At 46.0% G+C, this 23,828-nt stretch overlaps 1 protein-coding gene across 2 annotated transcripts; it reads right to left on the bottom strand.

The window, feature by feature from the left end:
* Positions 1–1,905: 1,905 nt before the first annotated feature.
* Positions 1,906–22,944, bottom strand: mag (myelin associated glycoprotein). 2 transcript variants are annotated; one of them, XM_051920808.1, is made up of 10 exons: positions 22,829–22,944; positions 21,755–22,123; positions 21,166–21,462; positions 19,070–19,327; positions 16,165–16,425; positions 14,792–15,082; positions 13,340–13,460; positions 13,145–13,220; positions 8,447–8,503; positions 1,906–4,305 (listed from the first exon to the last, which is right to left on the bottom strand). In XM_051920808.1, the coding sequence occupies exons 1-7, from the start codon at positions 22,881–22,883 to the stop codon at positions 13,357–13,359; spliced, it is 1,635 nt and encodes a 544-aa protein (XP_051776768.1). In that variant the 5' UTR covers positions 22,884–22,944; the 3' UTR covers positions 1,906–4,305; positions 8,447–8,503; positions 13,145–13,220; positions 13,340–13,356. The 2 variants fall into 2 exon arrangements, with proteins under 2 accessions (XP_051776768.1, XP_051776769.1); XM_051920809.1 differs by lacking the exon at positions 8,447–8,503.
* Between the last annotated feature and the right edge of the window lie 884 nt (positions 22,945–23,828).

Raw genomic sequence — 23,828 nt, 5'->3', positions numbered from 1 at the left:
GACATGAAGGTGCTGCCCTCAGGGGGACACGCTGCCTGCCTGGCCATCACTGAAAAGCCGTTAGCATCACACACGGTTAAGTTACGGTAAGTTTCTTTGCATTTTGCTTAAATTTCTGCAGCCGCACTTCAGGCCTCGGTGCTCACCCAAGGGGCCCGAACGACAGATGTCCTGGTAGCTGACTTGCAGTGGTTAGTCGGGTATTTCTCATGCATACAGTCCTTGTATGTACAAAACACTGGAGATGCCCACCGGAAGGCAGGGGCACGCTGACGTCAGAGTTTTCTGGGGTGTTATGGGGCTTTCAGACACACTCTTCTCTGCTGCTGTCGTCTTTTTGCTTATTTGATCATTTTGTTCTGACTTAAATGTGTCAAGGTGGTCCTCGGAGCCAGTCTGCTGAGAAATGCAGTGAGTGATATCTAGCGACTACGGACATGCAGGCGTATAGAGCCTTTACACATGCACCTCGCTCACAGGGAGAGGGTTAGAGGAGCGGGCGAGCGAGTGACGGAGAGAGAGAGAGAGAGGGGGGCTGAGGTGGTGAGGGCGAGCGAGAGATGGGATGTGCAGAGGAGGCCCCGCCCACTACTGATGACATCCAATCGGCTGGTGCTTGTCTTTGTGCGCCTATTAGAACTGTTTAATAAAAGACATTTGAAACAGAACACCCGGCCGCAGATCTCCTCTTCTGGTCGCTGTCCCACTCTGTACCATCAAGTTCACACCTTCGATGTTAAATTGGCATATTTAGCACATAAATGTGTCTTACGTTATAAACATGTAATGGTTTTATAAAAATACCAGTCTGTTCTTTGGACTGGCAACCAGTCCTTCATGAAGAATCCTGAAGTGAGCAGATGTCCCATCTTATTCATGATGGAGACAGTGCAGGTGAACGGGCACTGCCATCCTCAGCTCTTGTGGCATTGCCCAGTACAAGGAACTGCAAATCTTGTGGTGTGAAGGTGTGGTGTAATTCAGATGTGGGCCTGGGCATTTCTTATTTACTGATTTAAAAAACGTCAAAGTGATTGAATTACAAATCTACTGTCAAAATGTGGAATCAGTTTTGGTTTCGGCAAATGTTGAACATCTCTGTGAGATCCTTTGTCAGAGTTAGGCAGTTGATGAAGAATAACTTCCGATATGGTCAATCATTGGAATCTGCAAACATGTGGATGTGAGATGTTAGCTAACCAGATGGCAACGATGGCCTTTCATTTGGTGACCTAATCTCTCAGTTGTCTCATGTCGTGATCCTTATCAGGACTGGTCTGATGGGATGCCAGACGTCTAGTTGATATTCTCTACAGCTCCTGTTAGGTCACCTCCAGCACTTCTGTTCTCCTGAACACACAGCCCTGAAGGACGGCCTGCTTGGACCAGCAGTGATGGAGGCCCAGCGGTCTGACCAAAGGGTGACCTCATAGTGACTGTGATCTTCATCTTCTTTCATGTCATTAAATGGAGTTTCGTCCATCCCAGACCTTGAAGTCTTTGCATGTTTCTGTGTTCTTGTATTACATGAGGACACTGCAGGGTTTCAAACGTCCTCTTGCTATTCTTAAGAACTGAAGCCTCGATATCTTAGGAGTCGTCCTGGACTGGATGGACACCTGTGGTCCCAACACTTCTTCTCTTATGTTTATGTGACGCTGCTTGGAGGAATCATGTCACTGAGAGAGCAGCTCCGGTGACATCATGGAAGTGACAATTTTAAAATCTGTCCCTTGGTGGACTCATTTAGTGGCAGCGTGCTGGATTTGTGCTTCGGTTTACGACTTTTCTTTTCGTTTTTGGCTTCTTCTGATCAACGACTTTGTCCTTTTTCTTTGGACTTTCGATTCTCTCTGATCTCACAGTTTGGTCTGCTGATGTTTGTTTTTGGTTAGCCATCTTCGAGGCTATCGCTCTTCTAGAACATTCCTTGTTGTGTGACATTACTAGGGACAGAAGTACAGGGGAAACAAAAATACTTTAAATTGGGAAGAGACTGTTGCTAAAATTTATAAAGATGACGGAGAAAGGAATTAATTAGAAATATTCAGCTTCTTTTGAAGAGCGGTGCTTGTTTAGGGTAATTACAGGGCTCTGTGCTGCTTGATAGCTTTTATCTTTACGATTTTATAAAAAGATCTACTTGATGGTGTTGGATTGGCCTAAACTTTGAATATTGTTACATTCTTTATTCCTTGGTAAATGCGAACATATTTGAGTGAGTAGTGATGGCCGTTTCGATTCGCACGCAGTTTCACCGACACTACCATTGGTTTTGCAGGCCCTGTTATGATTGCTAAACACAAAGCCCCCTAAAGAGTTTTTGGGGGTACAAAACAAGGAACATGGCTTCCTAAAGCTTTGTTTCCCCCTTCCATGTTCGCCCGTTTTGTTTCCGTAGCACACGTGATGTGAGTTACGTCGGTGTCGTCAATTCGGTTTACGCCTGTCGACCATATCGCCGCGGAGCAGTGCAGTACGTATTTTCAAATGTGAATCTTTTCCACATCCATACGCACCGCCATGCGCTTCTGTTTCCGCCATTGCCAAGTCCCGCCCCCGACTGCTGTTACCTAGCAACCATCATGACCGTGTTGAGGTTATGCACACATCTGGTGGTTTGCTAGTTTTTGGACTAGAGGACTTCATTTAAAAATTAAATTGCAGGCAGACTTCTGTGGATATTAAAGCATGAAAAGACTCCCAGGCAGGAACTCAACGCCTTTGACTTTCAGGTGAATGACACAAAATGAACGACTTAAAAAGACTTTGTACTATAAAGCGGTTAGAAGTTCAAAAGAAAAGACAAAGTTGTTCAAACCTTCCTGTTCTCACGTGTTGATCGCCAAACAAAAATCAAAGAAGCAAATGCCAGAAAAGATGTGCGGTAATCCAAAAGAGCTAGAATTGTAAAGTAAAGATGCTTACTGGCGTTTGTATCCAATACTCCGATAGTCAGAGACCCCACGTGCCGACATTTATACGGACCCACTGATAACGGCGCACACTCCCAGGGGATGGTGAGTAACTGCCGTTGTAACGGTCGATGCAAAACGTCGGCGCCCATGAACAGCACAAAACGGTGTCACGGGAAGACGTTAAAAATGTGAAACTCTTTCCAGATTCACGGCAGGAAGAAACTAACATCAGAATTGCATTCCTTGGATGTGCAAACCCCAGAACAGATGTGTAGATTGCGAAAAGCCTTCCTGGAAATTCAAATCGTAACAGAAATGCAAATTATTCCACACATTGAATTGAGAATACAGTTGTGCACGCATTGTTCTGCTCAATGCCGTTTGTAAGTTTCATCCACTCTTATCTTATCGTCAGTCGAGACCAAATGACACCCACCAATGATTTACCAAGGATAAAGAGGGGAACGATATTCAGATGTCTTGATGGACTCAACTTTCCAGCTCCCACCCGTAGGCCCACCAGCTCATCGACTACTTGATGTCGTCCCACCTTGAGCTCTTTGCTGCTCCCTACCTTGGGATGAAATCAATGTGAAGAATGGAAGGGCTGAGGATATCATTTTGTCTTCACTGACTAAGCGGGCCATTCATTCATCTTTCAAGGCCCCATTTCTGAATTCTAGACAAAGATCTGCGTGTGTTCACTTTACTCAGCACGGGAGATTTTCAGTTTGGATTGTGTGCTGCGGTTATTCCTGTGTGCAAACACTCAGACAGACCAGGTGACAGTGGAGAAAACGGATTAGTTACTTTAATTCTGCATGCTGTGAATCCTTCAAAACTAACTGAGCCCAATGACTCTTGTATGTTTTAGGTCGGGATTCTCACACATCATAAAGGGAACAAAACGGCCCTCAAAATGCCCTGCACTTCACCACCCTCCTCAGCGCCAGCTCACACATCTCAATAGCTTGTTATTTTTGTCACACATTGTGCAGTTCTACGCAGTTCTGTACACAGAGGGGCGAGACGGGGCTCTGGGGAGGGTCTTCTTCGGGCATCGTAATGAGGGCCACCGTGAGGGACGGACGTTAAACTCGGCAGTAGACTGGCTCTTTGTGGTGCATCGCTCGGGTTTTGATTTTCGTCAGACCCGGAAGGCCACAAACGTTGTGATGAGATGAGGAATGGGGAAGATCAGCTTGGCATGAGGGCACTGGAGCTCGTCTCATTTTCGTTTAATCTCCGTGTAATCGCTGACTATGTCTGTCTGGACAGAGGATTCCTTACACTGATGGCTCGAACACTGTAGAGAAGCGTAGTTGAGCTCCTGCTCCTGCTCCGACTCCGAGGTGCCTTTGGGGTACTGGTACTCGCCGTCATTGCCCTGTAAGACAGAAGGAGTTTGTCAGCAAATTGATGGGACAAAGGGTAGGCTGATGATGATGATGATGATGATGATTATTACTGCATATTTATTAGCTGGGGTGGCATAATAACAAAGTAGTTAGCACTGCTACTTCATAGATCCAGTATTCCAGATTCAAGCCCCATGTCTGATTCTTACCATGTCTATGTTTCGTATGTATCTGTTCAAATTTATGTGTATTTTATGTTTTAAAGTTGCTTTTGTAAATTCATTATTTTTCAGATTACTTTAGATGATTTCATATTTGATAGTGCACTGTCACTTTAAAAGTAGTTATGTTCCTTGCTCTTTGTGGGTGGAAACACAGGAGGTGGAGCCAACCTGACATCATCACTCTTGACCCCGCCCATCCCTCAGGATATTTAACTCGGCTGAGAAGGCTCAGGAGTTGGGAGTCATTCTTTTGCTGAGTTTCAGTGAGTATTGCATTTTCTGTGTTGAATTTTCTGCATGTTTGATTAAACCTTGCTTTGTTTTAAGGATTCTGATTGTTGAATATTGTATTGGGACTTGTTTGCTGTGGATTACCTTTTAGGCAACTCCTTTGCTCCTTCTTTTGCTCTTTCGAGCCTTTCTTTTGTGTTTTCCTATTTGTATTTAATAAATCTTTCATTTACAAAGGTTCTTCATTTGCTCTTTTACTACAAGCTGTGGGTTTACGGCCAGCCTCCCTCTTGTGGTACGTTTGTTACGTTTATCATCATTTTGCCAGTTACCCCGGTTTAGGGGCTGCTCTGGGTGACGCCAGCAGTTAGCCTCGGGGACCAAGCTGGGTTAAGGTGAGGCTCGGCTGGACAGACCAGTGAAGATCCTGGCCTGCTTGAGTAGCAGCTTCTCAGAGCCTCACAGTATTTTGCTTTGAAGGAAACTCCAGAACATAACAATGTGGACTTTTCCCCATATGGCATGCAGTTTGGGTCAATTGGTCACAGCAAATGGAACCCTCAGTTTGTGTGCGCTTGTGATTGGTCCCCAATATGGTCTGAGTTTGAGTAAGTGGGCTTGAGATGGTTGGGTGGTGTTTGGCACATTCCTTTGTCACAGTATTTCTGATCAGTCGATGTCACATCACTGCTTCTTCTGTTTGTGGATCTTCTTAAGTGACTTGCTACACAGTCCTTTGTTCTGTAAATTCAAATTGTAAAAATAACGTGAATGGGATGTTAAATGGTAACAGTTAAGGCCCAGTGCTTAAACATCCCGTAAAGGTGCTTTATAATACTACGTGACTGTTTTTACTATTTCATGGAGTAACCATATGATTTTTATTTATTCCATTTTCATTCACTAATTTTCAATTTTATTAATTCCATTTTCATTTTTACAGATTGATGACCTGTTACATGTCGATTAGCACATATAAGTAAGAATTTCGGTGGAGTCTCCGCATGAGACAATACGGACCCTAGAGTTGCACTAAAAGGCTTCATTTCTTCCACTTTTTATAGTATTTGGGCACCTAAAAATGTCCAATTTGAAACCAACAACAACAAACCAACAAACAACAACAAAAACCGGATGTCATTTGTGCCAATGCCATTCATACAGTCATTTAGATTATTAGGGAAGAAGAAAATGGCAGCAGATGTCACCAGATCATCAGTGTGGTCTGTGTGGTGAGGACGACTCCTCTGTCACCCTGACTGTGTAATGTCAGCTGGACTGAAGGAGTCTGCCTGATGACATGAAACTTCCTCAAAGGTGGCGAGTCCGCTGATTAGAGCATTTTTGACAAAAAACAGGCCATTCAGCCCAACAAGCTCACCAGTGGATTGTCCAAAGTAAAATCAAGTCAAGACTGGAGGGCCAATAAAGTCCTGCTCTCCACTCCACTACTTGCTCATTTACTGCATGTGTCCGAGGCTCTCAGGGTGAAGGAAATCTTCCAAACGTTTGTGTGAAATCCGCCCTTAACCAGTGGGGACCTCGTGGAACTCAATTTGAGGTAACGGCCTGGCTGGCCCCACTGCACTCACTCCTTTCACTTCAGTCAGGTCACCACTTCATCTCCGTTATCATGGAGTGACGACCCACACGTGTGTAACTATTGCTTTGTGCTCTGGACGCCTCCCGGTGAAAATACTGGGCATGATGGAAGGATGAAAAAGAATAAATAGAAAAAACAACAGAAATGTGGCTCAAATGTCAAGAAGAAAACCTCTGAAGAGGAACGAGTGCTTCTCTGATGTGCTGCAGATTTCTCCATTTGTGATTCGATCATTTTGGTTTATCTTGCAGGTTATTATCATTAATATAATTCATTAATAATGTTCTGGTATAATCTGACTTCATTAGACGCTAATGAAAAAAAAAACAACATTAAGTCTGAATGTCCCACCAAGTCATTAAAAAAACACAACATACAGTATATGAAACATATGAAACACCAGAAAGGAGGACGTTGGAAGAATGGAGAAGACCTTTGGAGGAGCATTGAGGATAAATAGAAAGAAGAAGGACGAATATCTGAGGTGTAATGACAATCAGGATTTGGTGGATAAATTTAAACATCACAGATCAGTGGTAGCCCAAGATGGAAAATCAGACGCTGAGGTAACCCACTCTGTAGATGGGACAATCGGAAGAAAGTATCAGAAGTATCAAGGCCAAGGTTACAGGTGAGGTGGTAAGACCAGCAATGACGTATGGAGCCGAGACATGAGTAGTAAGGGGAGCGCAGGAGAAGTTGGAGTTGGCAGGAATGAGAAGGTGGGCAGGGATGTGTGATGTTACAAAAAAGGACAGAATAAGAAACGAGACCATCAGAGGGACAACAGAAACAGGAGAGAGATCTACGAAAGCATAGGAAGGAAGATTGAAGTGGACATGCGATGACATGAGAGACGAGGAATACGAGGGCAGAAGAGTGACAGGAAGGGGAAGAGATGGAGGCCAAAGTAGAAGTCAATGAATCAAATAAAAGAAGATCTGAAGGTGACGGGGTCTGACTGAGGAGGAGGTGCAGAACTGAGAAGCGAGGTGAAGGCTGGCCGAGGACATTGACACTACAGTATGTAGAACTGGAAGAAGAAGAAGAAGAAGATGAAATATGTCAGCCATAACAGTGTGTGCATATGCACTGTGTGTGTTTATAATGTATACTCTGTGTCTGTGTGTGGTTATATGTACTGTATATATATATATATATATATATATATATATATATATATGTGTGTGTGTGTGTGTGTATATGTGTGCCTAATCTTATTTTTATATTATTTTTTTATTCACTTTTCTTTCTTCATCTTGTAAAGCACTTTGAGCTTCATCATTTGTATGAAAATGTGCTCTAGAAATGATGTCGTACTTGTATATACAGTATGTACGTCGTATTCCACACAACATTATACGGCAGATTCACAAAGTCGCCAGACGCTTCACTTTTTCACATTTCACATCATCACAATTAATCCAAAATCTCGGACACCAGGAGTCTCCTTCTTTCCTGATGTGGCACAGCAGTGGACAACTCCCTGGCATCACGTGATGGCAATAGAGATGTGCTGCTATTCACAAAATGGCGGCCAAAGCCCAAAACAACCTACAACATGGTGACAGGTGTGATAAACAAAATGGCAGCCAAAACTATAAACAATGAACATTAAACAAACTAAATATCATGACATTATAAAGTAATATTAACAAGAAAATATTACAAATGAATCCGTAATACACACAAAATTAAGAAATAAATGCAAAAAAACTCAAAACCCAAAAATGTAACAAGATGAAAATGTATTTTAGTTGCGGTAATAGTTAACAGAAGCTGAGGCGAACTTGAAGGATCAAATTAGTTCACATGTGAGACTAGCTAATCCAGCTCAGGGTTGTGGACGATGGAGGATCAAGCAGACAGTGAAGATGCAGTACAATGGACGATGCAGGATGTCTTTTAATGTTTAGTTACTCATAATGATGGCGGTCGTCCATCGCTTCGTCATTTAATGTGAGGCACCCATGGTGAAGGCCATGATGATTGTTACAGGCAGACAGTCAGGGTGCTCGTGATGATATGAAGGTGATGGAGATGTTTTGGACAGTAAAAGACACAAGTCATCGCTGAAAAGGGTGAAATGTTAGGGCTGAACAGAATCCTTACCATGTAGGGCTCTTCAAGGATTGACGTAAACTTTGAACCCAAAAGTTCAGTCCTAATCTGTTAGAAGGAAAGATAAAACAGAAGCAGGGCACTTTGGTCAGCTGAGAGTAACGTCAAAGGTCTCCACTTTATGGGAAACGTTAACAGAATAAAAGCCCAAAGCTAACAAAGAGAAAAGAAGCTAGTAACAAATACGCCACAGAAACATCTCCACGGTTCATACTGGGGTTCATGATGGGACTGGTGGCTTAAGTCTCCTTCTGAGACTGTGCTCAGCACAGGTGTGGGCAGCAGGGGGCACCACCATGACTGCCTTCACGCCTGCTGTTGGGGTGGGAGATGTCCAGTTTGTGCTGCCAAGCCGCAGACCTCAGTGAGATTCTAGGGAGTTCGTTCTTAGGACCAATGAAGCAGCAGAAGAAGGGAAGCCAATGACGTTTCAGAATGGGCCAACCAGGGGGTGTGGCTATGAGCACCAGCCACCCAATGGAAAATCATTTAGAAAAGGGATTTGGCTTTTTATATTTCCTCTGATTGATGATTGGACATTTCAAATATATGACACAATAGAAGAGACGTGATTGGTTAGGAATGTTAACAGCCAGTGGTAACATGTGTGTTATATTTTTTTTTTTACTTATTGTGGGAACGAAATCTTAAAATATTTTGGATCAAATTCTTATTCTTTCATCTAGTTGTCTCCTGATTTTTGCAGAAACAGCTTAGCATTGCTGATTTATTGGTTTCTGTTGTGTTTCGTTCCTCTCTTTAGGGGCACGACAAAAGGTTTGGAGTTGCTGCGGACTTCTTTCTCATCTTTAATTAAATTGTCCAACTTCCCATCCCAGAATGTCATCTTAGAAATACCACTGGGGTCAAAGCAAAAGAGGCAGCCATGGAGCAAATTAACAGACAAAAACTTCATAATACACAGAAGTTGACACGTCAGTACATCGGGACATTGCCTCCCATGAAGCTGTCAGTCCATTCAGAAGGGCCCCTGGGCTGTGGCGACCACCATCTCATTAATGTCCTTGGACGAGTCTTCACTTTGTACACAATAAGCTCCACGTACTTTGGCCCTCAGGGCACCTTCACGACTCTCACTCCTCAACTTCCTGTCCACCACTCCTCCATTTCCATTCACCACAGTGTCTACTTGTCCTCCTCAAGGCTTTGACTGCCCACATCCTGCTGCTGCTGTGAAGGTTGAGAAGTTGCAGTCGGGAGGACTGCGCTGCTGGCTTTGTTCCTTTCTGTAGGGAATCCATTGGGAGCTGAGCAGGGCTAGAATTAACAATGTGACCAGCCTGCCTCTTGAGCTGTGGACCAAGAGAGATTGGGGCTATGAAACGCCTGCTTTCATAACTCAGACCACATCTCCAGTCTTAAACTCATCAGCTCCAGTGTCAGGCCCTCGGATTGGAACAGCAGCCATTGCTGACTGTTGGATCGGGCAGATTGGAGGTGGTCAGTTCATAAGTTTTACTGCCATGACTACCATCAAATATCCTCACGATGCTTGTCTGACCGACATGCGCCACACCACCAATCTCCAGTGCCACGATTGAGGCAAGTCAGACGAGGACCTCACCTCGAAAACTCTGTATTCTTCAGTTCTCAAAGTGATTTGTTCAGAATTTGGAACCATCAGAATGGAATTATGGCTAAACAGTGTAAGGCGTTAAATATAAAAATGGTTGAAAATACCAACTCATAGAAAAGACAGTGGGGAAAAATACAGATGTGAGCATCAGTAGGCTTTGTGCCCCTGGAACCCGAGCAATTCTCTGACGTTTTCAGTCATTATTTATCACTCTCATGCTGATCTTTCTGATACATAAAAGAGGTCATTACAATAATAATTGACGAGAAGAATTCATAATTAATTGCAGAATTCCGGTATTTGAGGGTTCCACTAGAGAGTGCTTCTTTCCATTGCATCGATTTGCTCTAAAACTCTCAGCACATCGTCATCTCATAACAGGCGTAAGTTTCGAGTTTGGTATTTTTCCATCCAGCCATTTTAGCTCTCAAGAAATGGTGACACACAGACAGACGCAGACACCCATCATCGAGATATCGATGTTTTCGGTATCAGGGGACCCTAAAGTGTCGAGATCCATCGAAAGCCGGAGATCGAAATTTTTGACGAACCTAAAGCTTTTGCTCCTCCCACATAGACAATAGGTTACGGTGGGGGGTGAAGATTAAGATTAATAACGACTGTTCTGTGTTTAACTGAAAGAATGTGACTGGTGCAATAAAGGCAAAGTTTAAAACGGACAGAAAGTCAAAAAGAAATTAAAGTACTAAAACCGAAAATTACACTCAAAACATTATTAGCTAAAAGTCCATGACCTAAGATGTTTCACACGCACCGCTGGCTACACTTTGAGAGTTTTGTTTTATTATGTTGACATCTCAGTGATGACAACAAGATTCACGCTGCTTTCAACACCAAAACCGCATCACAAGAAACAACAAAGGTCTCCAACTCGAAAAATACAAGAGAATGGCGGCGCCCACGATAACTAACTGGGGGTGAACAAATAAATAGACGTGATGCTAAAAAAGCAGTGAGGTGATCATGGAGGTGGTCCCTGGCACTGGGGCGGCATAGGGGGCTGAGTGAGAGGGAGAGAGAGCTCAGCTGATGTCACCACGAGGTGCCCCACCTCACTTTGCCTCACAGTCAGGACCCCTCATGAACAACCAATGGAGTCTCCATCAGCTGACGCTTTACAGAAGCTGCTGCCAGGCCGCTGTGGACCTTTGTCATCCAGACATCGCAGGTCTGCGGCCCACCACTGGCAGTTACCGCAGTGTGATTCCACGACTATACAGTTATGGTTGGATTTTATAAAAGAAAAGTTTCAAAATTACGAAACTCCCACAATGCAAATTTCAAACTGCATACATTGTGTATCAGTGTAAAATGATCAGCTACAGTTCTGAAATGTGCATTTGGAAGACCAGCAGGTCCAGTGTGGTCTGCCAAAGTGAGGAATGTGGCAGGCCATGAGACACGCAGAGAAGGAAAGAGAGATGACCAATAGAAATCGCAAACTGCTGTGACGACAAAAGTGCAAAGCAGAAAGTCCAAAGGTCATCTACCCAAAAGCGAACATGACAACCGACTCCAAAGAAAACAAACACGCCAGGCTCCCCGTCCTGTAGTATGGCGCTTACTAGCTGGAGCTGATGAAGACTTTCGATTCTTGGCCACTGACGACACAAACACGGCACTGCAACCTCCTATCACTGCAGAATGGCAGGTCCGTAAAAAGAGAGCGATAACAATCTAGCATCGTGTAACCAATGATTACATAACGATAAAAAAATCATCAAAACATAGGTAAGAAAAATAAGGGCAGGAAAAGAAAACAGCACACGCCAAAACCGCCGAATCAGAAGACAATGAGAATGAAATAAAAATGTGGGCGCATAACAGGAGGAATCAGCGATGTCAAGTCACCAAACTGCAAATGGCTTTCAGTCTCTCCTACTCAACGCCAAGCCAACTCTTCCTCATTCTTTGCTCCTTCTATAATTTCTCTCATAGTGGACAATCGCGAGTTTCTGACACAAAGTCAAGATGCCAGTCCAGGCACACAGCCGTCTGTCTGGACGCGTCACATCGGTGTTGACTCAGGTGGCTAGCCTTTAATGATATAGCGGCCCCCCGTAAAGCAACACACAAAATGGCAGCAAGCAAAATGGGGACGCTGTGACATCACAAAATAAATAACAATACTAATAATAATCCGGAAAAGTGAACAGAATGAACGAGGGCGAGCCTTGACTTGATCCTGACAATTTGTGACAAATAAAACAATACGTTCACAGTAAATAACTAAAAAACATTTCACTAAGCATCAAAAAAATCAAGAAATGTTATTAACGAATCCATAAAATGCGTTTTCTCCATATACAGTATGGTTATTGTTGTTCATTTTTACCATAACGTTTTCATCATAATTTATTTATTTATTTTTTATTGGGTGTCCAGCTCTAGTCCTGGTGGGCCGCAGTGGCTGCAGGTTTTCATTCTTCTCAATCAGTGAGCCGTTTTTGCTGCTGTTTCACTTGTTTTGCCTTCGTTTTAATTGACGTGACTCGGACCCCCTTAGTTGTTTCTTTTCCTTAATGAGCAGCCAAACAATAATCAGACACAAAATGAGCTGCCACATGACCAGCTCACCTGAAAATAAAGAAATGTGAGGGTCTCAGTCACATTGGTCTGCTCAGGTCACCCAAACATCTTGACGGTGGTCTTAGAATAAACAGAAAATCGACAGTCTGCTGTGGCAGAACGAGAGCAGCAACAAGTCCTGAGATTCAGTAACGGCTTCTCATTAAGAAACTGGCTGGAGTTGGATGTTCCAGTTCAGCTGCTCATCTGTCGGCTCGTTTCATTTAATGAACAAACAAATCAACTCAGAGGACTGAATCCTTAAAAACAGGGCCATTAAAATGAAGGGAAAAGGAGCTAATTAACAGCGAAAACTGATCACTGATTTAGAAAAGGGCTAGAGGCCACTGCGGCCCACCAGGACAGGAGTTGGACACACCTGCTTTATACAATGGCCCCGATTCTCTTCCATAGAGCGCCCCCTTGTCACCTGACCCTCTCATTCTAAGTGTCACCCCATCCCTCAACAGGTGACAATCCCATCAGAACCAAATGACACTCACCACTTTCTTGCGGAGGCTTTCGGCTTCCTTCTTCACAGAGCTGTAGATCATCGGTGGGTTTTCTGGCTGCTGGGCGCTGCCCGACACATTTTCCCTTGTTGAAGATGGTGATGTGATAGAGAAGAAGATGAAAACGAGGAAGAGGAGGAAGAGGAATTTGATTAGCTGGGCTTTGTGTGAAGTGTCACTTTGCACAATGTGCACTGAGTCACTTACTTCTGGTTGTTGCGCCCAATGTAGCGCACAGCCGCGATGATGAAAGCGATGACAGCCACTCCACCGACGGTGCCGATGACCACCGCCAAAGTGATCTTTTCTGTAAAGTACAGGAGAGCACAGAAGTTGAGGAGTGGCTTAAAATGGCAGGATGGGACCCATGACATTTACCAGACACCCATCACATCTCTTTGTCACTCGCGGGTACAGAATAAGGCAGCTGGCAGTGCCCCTCATCAGTCTGTTTGGCAAACGTGGAAGTCACTTTGATGTATGAGTTAAACATAACAAGTGCTCGAATGGCCGGCCCCTGAGGACAGACCCCGACGCTAATTCTAGTTCCAATTAAATGTGACATGCTGCCCACTTTCTGCATGAGAACACACAACTGGGCACCTTACTGGGTTTTCTTTCCTTCTGTGTTGCTCGTTTATTTTCTCTCTTCATTTTCATTTACTGGCTCGTCTCACAGAGCCGGACGTGTGTCTGGAGGCAAATGTGAATGTGATTGGACGGTTGACTGAGTGTCACATTTCTAAACCAATCCAGTGCCTCGTGAAGGCAGACCTCAAAAAAGGGGCGGAGATTTAAACAGCAAATAGCAGAGGGGCTCCTGTCAACGTCCTCCAACCGAGAGCAAGGCTGAGGTTATGATGGACACACCAGCTGTGGCTGAAGGTCCCTAAGTACGTGTGTGAGGTGTGTGTGCGGAGAACACGGGTTCAAAATAAACACAACATGTGACAAGAGAAAAGCCGTCCTGTAAAAGCAGATAATAAGGTGGCATTCAAGGACATCCCAGGACTTGGCCGCCAGCTACGTGTGCCCTCTGTGGACCCCAGTCACAACAACTCAGTCAGAGTCAATCTGAAGTGGAAAGAACTGGCAGCTTTGTTTGTGAAAAGATGAACTTGGCATGCGTGACGAGGAGGTGAGGTGACCACCATTAGGCGAGTCAACCATGAAGACGTCGACTTCTGTAGTTAATAAAACTTGAAACAGTAAATGTGCCTAACGCCTGATAATCTGCAGACGCACAGACTGTAGACGAGGCCACACAGCGTCCACCTTGGAACTGCACATCTAAGTAAATAACTGAAGTAAGTCCTGCCTTGAACAGTACAGAATCAAACGATAGTCTTAAGTCAGCCATTTTGAAATGCTACTGTTAATGTCGCCTTAACAAACTCAATCCATTTTGCAGGCCTTCGAGATGCTGCCTGGCTTGTGTTGTCAGCTGTACCCCAAACAGTTACAATGCACGACCTGGAGGACCCCAAGGGCAGTTTTTAGAAGAAGCCCCACCAGGTAAAGCCTTTCCAGTGGCGGACTTCGCTGCTGCCCACTACCGAGGCTTTTAGCAGAGCTGAGCTGTCATTGCGAAGGTCACAGTGGTCCCCATGAGACTACAGAATGGCGGACGGCACTTACTTTCCTGCTGCAGTTCCAGTTTGATGGTCTCGTTGCCGTAGACGTTGGACATGGTGCATAAGACATTGAGTCCGGTCGGCGGCTTCTCCTTCAGCTTGATCATTCCGGTCACCACGTAGCCGTCGGTGCTCGAGTAGTAACTGAACTCGTCCTCCGTCTCATTGATCGTCAGGTTCTCATCCGGCAGGGTGAACTCCACACTTGGCTCCGGGTTTCCAGAGGCCATACACACACATTGGATTCCTTCCCGAATGACGGTGCACTTTGACTCTGTCAGGAACACGGGTGCAACTGGAAAACAGAAGGCAGCACAGTTTAAAATGGAGTCTGACGATTTGTGGATACACTTTTATCGAAACTCTTCCTCCTTCTCCTCTGCACAGGTCAGCAGCCAGAAAGACACACTGGAGAGGAACGGAAAAGCCAAGACGAGAACCAGCGATCATAAGGCAGAGGAGGACGAGATCATAAACCGCGAATGTCGAGTGCACAGCGAATACAAAACGGTTTCTGTGTTTAGAAATGTGGCTGATCTTCCTGGCATAGTGGGGGGTTTAAAAACTGAACATCCAGTGAACGCCTCCTAACAACACCTGACTGCATGGAGATCTCAACCAGTGGGTAGCGTCGTGTCGCTGGGCAGCCACTGGGGAGTCGCGAGTCGCTCTTGTTCATAATGGTAATGGGCTGCAATTGGGCCGCGTCTTAGACCCCCCCAACTCTGACAGTCATGCTCGATTCATCAATCCGGTGGGCCACAAAGACGCTTACACTACATGGTAAACAGTGGGTTGAGAAACGCTGGTCAAGATGACGAGAGTTCCACATAGCATCTCTGATAATATCTTAGGAATTAAAGATTGAACTTCATAACGAAATGAGAGTTAAATCACTTAGGAGGGACCTGGGAAGCCAAACGTCATTTTGAAGTTTTAGTTATCGTTACGGTTAAAGTTTACCTGTGACGCCATTACGGCACCTCGAGAAGTGATGAGCGCGACACAGAAATGAACTGAATGGAGTTGAATTCACGCTAAGCACTCAGAGGTGAGATTTGCCATAAAAGTAAAGCTTGAATGAATCTGACTGAACGCTTAAGCCGGCTGTTTGTGATTTCATGAATCCGCATACTCGGACGTAATGACAGTGGACACACTAATGCTAATTCCTAGGAGGCTGATATCCAATGGGCTTTGAGGCAGTGCCGGCGTGTTGCTTGTTGATTGGATCGTCGTCGTTTCTACACTTCTACATGTACCCCTACTACTACTACAGTGGCACGTTAACTTCTCATTACGACCAGGCTGCAGTCATTTCACCCACCCTTGTTTTTTCAGTTTCTAGCTGCAAGGCGAAATAAAAGGCGTCCTTACACTGGACAGTCACGTTGACATGGCCGCTGGCTCGGCCGTGTTCATTCTCCGCTAAGCAGCGGTAGTTGCCGTCACTCTCAAAGGTGATGTCGCGGATTTCAAGGATGGATTGGCTTTCGGAGACAATGCTGCTGACCAAGGTGCCGTCTTTGAACCAGGTCAGTGTTGGCACCGGGTTGCCCTCGGAGCTGCAGTGAAGTGTGATGGTCGTCCCTTCTTGTATGGTCACTGAAGAATTAACTGATGGCTCCCGTGGGGGGTCTGAAAAGGAAAAAGCACAAAAATACAAAAGACGTTAGTCCGGCAAACGATTACCCCGGTCGGTGTGTGTGCCACTGTTGACCACTCAATGCAAAGACCCATTTGAGTCATCAGCCGATCTCAGCATCCATCACAGCCACAAGAACTTCAGGATGTCATCGAGTGGCTGACATTTATATAAAAGTGTAATGTTAAATCTTCTCTACACGACAAACAAGTTCTGGAGTTTGGGACCAAAGTCATTAACGAGGGCCATTTCAAAAGAGTTAGGAGTTCTCTTTGATAGACGCTGATCCATGATAACGGTTACGATGTGACATAGAGTGTCACACACACACACACACGGGGACACCTTCAGGGCTTTTGTGAGGTAAGGACTCCCACCCTGGGACAAGAGGGGCCGCTGTCGCCAACTTCTCTTTCTCCTCCATCGGCAGCTCCAGGAAGACGCTTGGCCACACCCCCAGCACTCCAAGAGGCCCCGCCCCTTGTAGACCCAGCTCTGTATATTCAGTCCACTCACCAGAAGTGCCTGTAAAGTCTGAGACGTGCAAGCAGGAGAGACGGAGCTCCTGAACTCCAACCTCCTAATTCACGCCAGTAACCGTTTCCTTTATTATTTCCTTTGTTTCGCACCCGACGTTAAACAAGGCCCACTGAGGAGGTACGCCAGCCTTTGATCTGTGGTCTGTCCACTTTGTGAGAACTGACAGAAAAAACGAGGTGGCTGTCATTGTGTAATAAAACTGCACAAAATAATGAGAAACGAGGGAAATGTACCCATTAAATGTGACTCTTTATGATATGTGGTCTTAAAATGTGTTGGCACACTGAGAACTTTCACTCACGCAGCCCACCATAGTGACATGAGAACTACAGGGAGAGCTACTTAAACCACGGACTCTGAGATGATCTTTGGACTTTAGAGTCTCAAGTATGCAGGAGCTCATCGTTATTCTGGCATAAAATACCGTTAACCACAAAGAGAGCTGCAGGACAAGAACTACGCTGAGTCTATCAGACCTGGGAAGGTCTTAGAGGTGCAACACTTGAGTGGGCTTTGCCCAGGTTAATGGCTTTTGTTCTGCCATGGAGAGAAAGCTGCCCAGAGAGCTGATTCTGGAGCGGCAATGCGCAGTGCAGATTACTGACCTCTAGTGGCTGGCACTTCACAAGACCTCCAGGCTGTCCTTGCTGCGGCAGTGAAGGCGTACAGCAGGAGGGGACTGACTGTCAACACTAGTGGGACTGTAGTGGTCTGTCAGTAGAGTGCCAGGATCCCACCCACACCACCACTTGTCATCGCTGCTGCTGGCACTCAAATCTCAGCAGTCCCATCTTTTAAGTATCTAGGGGGTATTCTGTCTGAAGACAATGGTGAGGACACTGAGATCCAGAACCAGTAGGTCTTTCAAAACAAGAACTTCCATCTCCACACTAAAGTTAGGGGTTACCAGGCACTCTGCATCAGCACCCACCTCTGCAAGTCCCCTGAGCACTTTCATAATCTGAATGTCACCTGCTGCCCATTCTGAAATACCTGCAAGGACCAACTGCAGGAGTAGTGAGGCCACAATGGCCCAGCGCCACCAAAGATGGGTAGGGCATGTAATACGGATGCCCCCTAATCGTCTGCTCTGCATGGTGTTTTATGGCCAGTTATACCTTGGTCAACACTCACCTGGAGGTCAAAAGAAGTATAGACCTGAAGAAGGCTGCTCCTGGGGGCAACTGTGCCAAGTGGGGACCCGTGTGCTGGTGGAAGACAAGGCTCAGGAGCAGCTCCCCCATGGCTACCACTGTTATATACGCTCGGCCCAAAGCAGCCGGACGTGTGGACCCAGGAGAGCCATCCGAAAACACACAGCTAGAGACAGATGTGGATGCCATCATCAGGCTTGATGAGAAAGAAACGGGCAAGCAATAGAGCCTGACAGGGCCACTAACTAATGGAGGATGAGGAACAGGCACTGAGGTCACTTCCTGCGGCAGTGAAACTCCACCCCCTCTGGTCAACACAGCATCTAACCGAACTCGCCAGCGGAAGTCACATTCGTTATCAGCTCATCCACCCAGGAACACGGAGCTCCACGTTTTATACATCGGTGTTACGTCAACCCTTTAAGTACTTTGTGTCCTTTAAACATCCCAGTTAAATGGGGGGCCTCCAGGACCCCAACACTCCTTACATTGTCCTTTGTTAAGCTTTACGTTATGTTTAAAGGACCGTCATGTGTACAAAGTACGTTACGTTACGATATTCAGTGCAACTGAAGTGACCCATGTCTAAGCCCACCACTTTCAGAATAGTGGGGTCCAGCAGAGACTCACATTGCACAAAAAAGATTTGGCTTCTTAACTTTTAAAATGACATTTAGGCTTCCTATTGGAGTCTTTGATGTGTCACCCGGATGTCAGGTTACGGTCACAGCGGAGTCGGACCTTTGGCTAGCGTCTCACTGCAGGACTCTTATAACTTCTATTGAAAGGCACATCAAATTTAACAGCTAAAGTCGCCCAATCCCGGTGTCTCTCAGGGTATCAAATTATACAACGAGGAATTGTGGGGGGCTATCGATTACACGATTCCCTCACGACTAGTCATCACTAATGAACAGAGAGCCAGTAAAGTGGTGGGACTCACACTTGACGGCCACAAAGAGGGAATTGTTCTTCTCCCCGTATTTGTTATCGGCGTTGCACGTGTAGATCCCCTCCTGGCTCGGCTGCAGGTTCTCGAGGACCAGCGTGGAGTTTTGTGCCTCCTCCTCCTTGATGAGAACATCGAACAGGTACCACGTGATGAGCGGAGGGGGGTTGCTGTCCACAATGCAGTGCAGGACCACCGTGCTGCCTTCCATCGCTTCTAAGGACATGTTCACCTCCACTTCTCGGGGTGGATCTAAAAGCAAAGAAAAAAAGATAAATTATTTAAAGGAAAAACATGGAAGTACATGGCCAGCTGAGAAGATGGAGAAACAACCACTGTAGTGTAGCCCTGCTTCATTGGTCTATCACGTGTTGTTATTATCGTACATCATATATGGAACATAAATCGGTCAGATGAGAAGATAGACGAGGTCGGAGCTGAATGTCTGCTTCTGGCGCTCTTGACGTAATCTCAAGGAAATCATCTGTGCCACCTTGGAAAGCCCTAATTGTACACATGTGCTTCATGGCCTGTTGTCCTTCACCATAGACACAGGCTGAGGGCCGACGCACACCCCACTCATACATGGAGTCTCCACATCTGCCATGGTGAGTCCCAAATTCCCTTCAGTGAATTCCTTGTTTATCACAGTTGATTAAACCTTTTAGAGGGAGATTTCACTTCAGGAAGGGAAGAAGAATCATTTTGTTGCATGTTCTACTAAATTCCATTCCATTTTTCATTCCAACAGATGGCACATGCAATCAACATTATAACATAATAGTGGAAATTTAAAAGAGAAAGAAAATGAAAAAGGCAGATAAAGGAAGTTCTAATTCCATCGGAGCCCATTGACTGGCACACTAGAGGGGTCTCAGACTTGGGTCCTGGGACCTGATTTATTGATTATTGTCATGAATGAAGTTGTTTCATATTTTTTATGGGTGGTTTTTGTACTAAACGGTACATTCCTGCACTCCTTTTGGAGTTTTCTTTCCCCAAGGCGAGGAATGTGAGCTCTTCCTCATCCGAGTTTGCGGATTCAAAACTCCTCTTGTTGAACGTATTTATTCTTTAAACTAATTCCTCAACAGTCTTCTTTGCTTGCTATTTTTTTTGTTTCCATACTAGGGGGCCTCGCCACCTTCTCGCTTTACTTGCCAAGGGGCCTGCATTACGCACCAGGAACTTCTCGTCTCAGCCCCTCACGTGTGTGGATTTCACTTTCACCAAACAACAAATCTTTTAATTCTCTCAGATACGCCTCTTCACTACTTTTCCCTGAAGGCAACACAAATTAGATGATCTACACGTCTCCGACTTAAACTTTAAATCCGAACAATATATTCAATCTCTTTTCGCTGTTCCGTTATTTCACCGAGTAATATTTTCCGTTTGTTTGTGCTCATGAGATCTTTACTATCAGTTTTTTGAGACTTTCACATTTTTGTACTTCCTTTATCTCTGACCTGCTCTGCATGTGAAACGCACCAAACGTTTTTGAATTCTTTACAACGTTCTATGCTATCATCTACTCTTTGCCTGTTTAAATCTCTTGGCACAAAGTCTCATCTCGTGGGTCAGGAACGTGTCTCTGTGAGAAAGTCTCGTCTCGTCCCAGGACTTTTTTATTATAATAGAGAGATCTGCTTGTCGTTCCTATTCTGTCTCTCGATTTCTCGATCTCTCAGTTTTGACCCTTTTCGCCCTTTGAGTGCGTCTTATCTGACGGTCCCACTTGAAGATATTTTTGCTAGTCCCACTGGCTTCACACTTGTATGCATTCTGCCATTCAGATGGCTCCGCTCCTGTCAAACATTCTGAGCTCCTTTCGATCGCCTGCCTTCGTTTGTCATCTCTTGCCACGCACCGCACCTTTGTTTGCTGTTCACAGCCATTTTCAGGATCTCCAGGGATTCACTTGTTGGCTTATCGCTAGAGCGGCTGTCGAGTACAACGCTGCACTGCTCACCTGCACAGAGGACATCTTACTAGCGGGATGACAAAGTGACCGACACACAGCCAGTGCCTGCCTTCATCACTGGATAATGTGTCACCAAAGCTGTACAGAGGACAGAGTGAAGACTTACACTTGACGTCCAGGGCGACCATGCTTCCATACGACAGGCTGGTGTTGGGGTAGTGCACCTTGCAGCCCAGCTCCTTGCCGTTGTGGGTGTACGAGGGGACGAAGGAGAGCTCAGAGGACACCATGGTGTTGTCCACATCGTCGATAAATTTGACCGTCACGAGTGGCTCTTCTAACCCTTCTGTGTTGAACCAGTTGACCTCGGGGGTCATGCCAGGGCAGTTATTCGGGGCAGAGCAGCTCAGCGTCACTGCCATCTCATTGATGATCTCCTCGGGTTCATCGATGATGGGGCTGTCTGGAAAGAGAGCAGACGTGAGAGGTTTACAGATTCGGGAAGCGATGGCACTACGCTGACGTTGTAAATGTCTGTTATGTTACTGTTACAACAAGCGACACTATTGTAGCACCACTTTGAATTTGTTTTTGTCACCAATTTTGTGACCTTTATCACCTGGCTGTGGTCATGATATTAATGGCATCCATTATGAGCGCCCGGGTCACAACGAGTGACATCATCACACAATCGTTATATTCGTTATTATTTGTAGAACAAGGCATATGAAATAATGAATGAGCGTCTCACATACCTAAGACCCTGACGTCTGAAAAGTCGGGGTAGGTGTAAACGTTGGAGCCCCCCAAATCCGCTCTGAAGAAATACTTCCCCCCGTGTTCGAGTCCGATGTTGCTGATCTGCAGCGTGCAGTTCTTCTCCCGCAGGTCTCCCACCAGCTTGGTGCGGTGTTTGTAACTCTCGTGAACAATGTCCGTCCGGGACTTGAACACAACCGGGGGGTACTTTTGAGGGTAGGGGTCTCCGAAGTACCATATGCCATGGACTCCATTTTGAGGCCTCACACCAGAAGGGTACTGAAAGTTGCATGGGATGACGATGCAGGAACTCTTCATGGTGGACATGACCTTGGGCATCCATACTGTCCATTGAGAGCCGACACCTGCAATGCAACGCCTGGAATGAGACCACATTCGTATATGCTGCAACCACACCTGTACACATCTGCGTATGATGACCTTTATCACGTAGACATCGCGGACCACCAGCAGCGGCTGCTTTCAGCTTTACACCACAAGGCTGCTGCTTGAATGCAATACAATACAATACAATACATCCATCCATCAATTGTCCAACCCGCTATATCCTAACTACAGGGTCACGGGGGTCTGCTGGAGCCAATCCCAGCCAACACAGGGCACAAGGCAGGAGACAAACCCCGGGCAGGGCAGCAGCCCACCACAGCAATACAATACAATACCATTTATTATTGTGTAGCCCAAAATCACACAAGGTGGGCCGCAATGGGCTTTACCAGGCCCTGCCTCTTGATGGCCCCCCAGCCTTGACTCTCTAAGAAGACAAGAAAAATTCCCCCCCCAAAAAAAACCCAAAGAGAGACCCCTTACCAGGTAGGCTGGGCGTCCAGGGGGGTGTCAAAATAAAGGGGTCAATACAACACAGTAGACAGGACAGAACACAATACAAGTCATCCTCAACACAATAGACACATTACAAGGACAGAACGCACACCTCTGATTCGCTGCCCTGCATCACATCACCAGTCAGCTCCTCAGATGACATCATTAAGTGACACTGGTGACTGATGGGCGCACACACATGACCTGCTGTCCTGCTGGTCACTTACCTTTAATGAGTAAGAAAACAGGAAGGACGAACTGTAGACACGTGGTGGTCCTCATGGTGGCGCTGCAGTGCTGCAAACAGAGAAGAGACACCAAGAAGCAGGTGAGCAGGTCCTCCGTGCCACACATTTATGTTCATATAGCGCCCACCATAATAAAAGAAAACACAAGCAGAGAGAGCAGCAGCAGACTAACGCTAGATGGAGCAGAGCCTTCAGCCATCAGGAAAAAGACTGAGCCAAGACCACCTAACCCGGGGCCAAATGGCCTCCCAGGCTCTTCTCAGAGCCTCTACAAGGAGTTTATCATGAAGGTCTGGTGATGGCACTGCTCAGGGCTCCCAGGTCACATTGGCACTGATGCCACAGCAGGGCACGGAGATCAGCAAATGAACGGGACACTTGGCGTCACAAGTTGGTGTAAGGGTGATGGCGAGGAGTTCGGGGGCTCTGTGGCAGAGCACTTGGCATCCTGCAGGCCATTTATTTATATATCCTGGGCATGTTAAGGAGGACATTTGTGACGCCGTTGCTGTCAGCTTTGTGACGTTCATTTCCAACACCTCCATGGCTGAGACCCATCGGGAGCTCAGCGGTTTGAACGCTGAATGATTTCCAGCTCTTTTTTATTTCAGGTACAGCTGGCTGAAGTAACAAAATCTAACAGGACCCCATGGGGTGGGCCACTTCTAGCCGAATGTTTAACCTCGCTGAACGCCCGCTCTCCATAACGTTACTGTGGAGCCTCTCTGGGACAACTCTGTGACTTCAGTCCTTACCACCAGGTGGCACTCTGTCCCCTCCAGTAGGAGCTCACGGCAGGGTGCTGGCTTCAGTGTGACGTCTGCAGAGTGAGTGACAGACGGACAGGAGGAGACCGTCATCAGAGGGGGGGGGCGACTAGAAGAGAAGCCCACGATTACCGAAGGGGGGAACAGAAGAGCAACCAAAGATTTAACACTGAGGTGGACACCTGCAGTCACTTAGGAGGGAGCTGAACGTT

Source organism: Erpetoichthys calabaricus, chromosome 17 (genome assembly GCF_900747795.2).
Source record: "Erpetoichthys calabaricus chromosome 17, fErpCal1.3, whole genome shotgun sequence".
In the NCBI taxonomy this organism is placed as follows: Eukaryota; Metazoa; Chordata; class Cladistia; order Polypteriformes; family Polypteridae; genus Erpetoichthys; species Erpetoichthys calabaricus.
The sequence above is the reverse complement of the archived record's forward strand: the minus strand, read 5'-3'. Positions and strand labels throughout refer to the sequence as shown.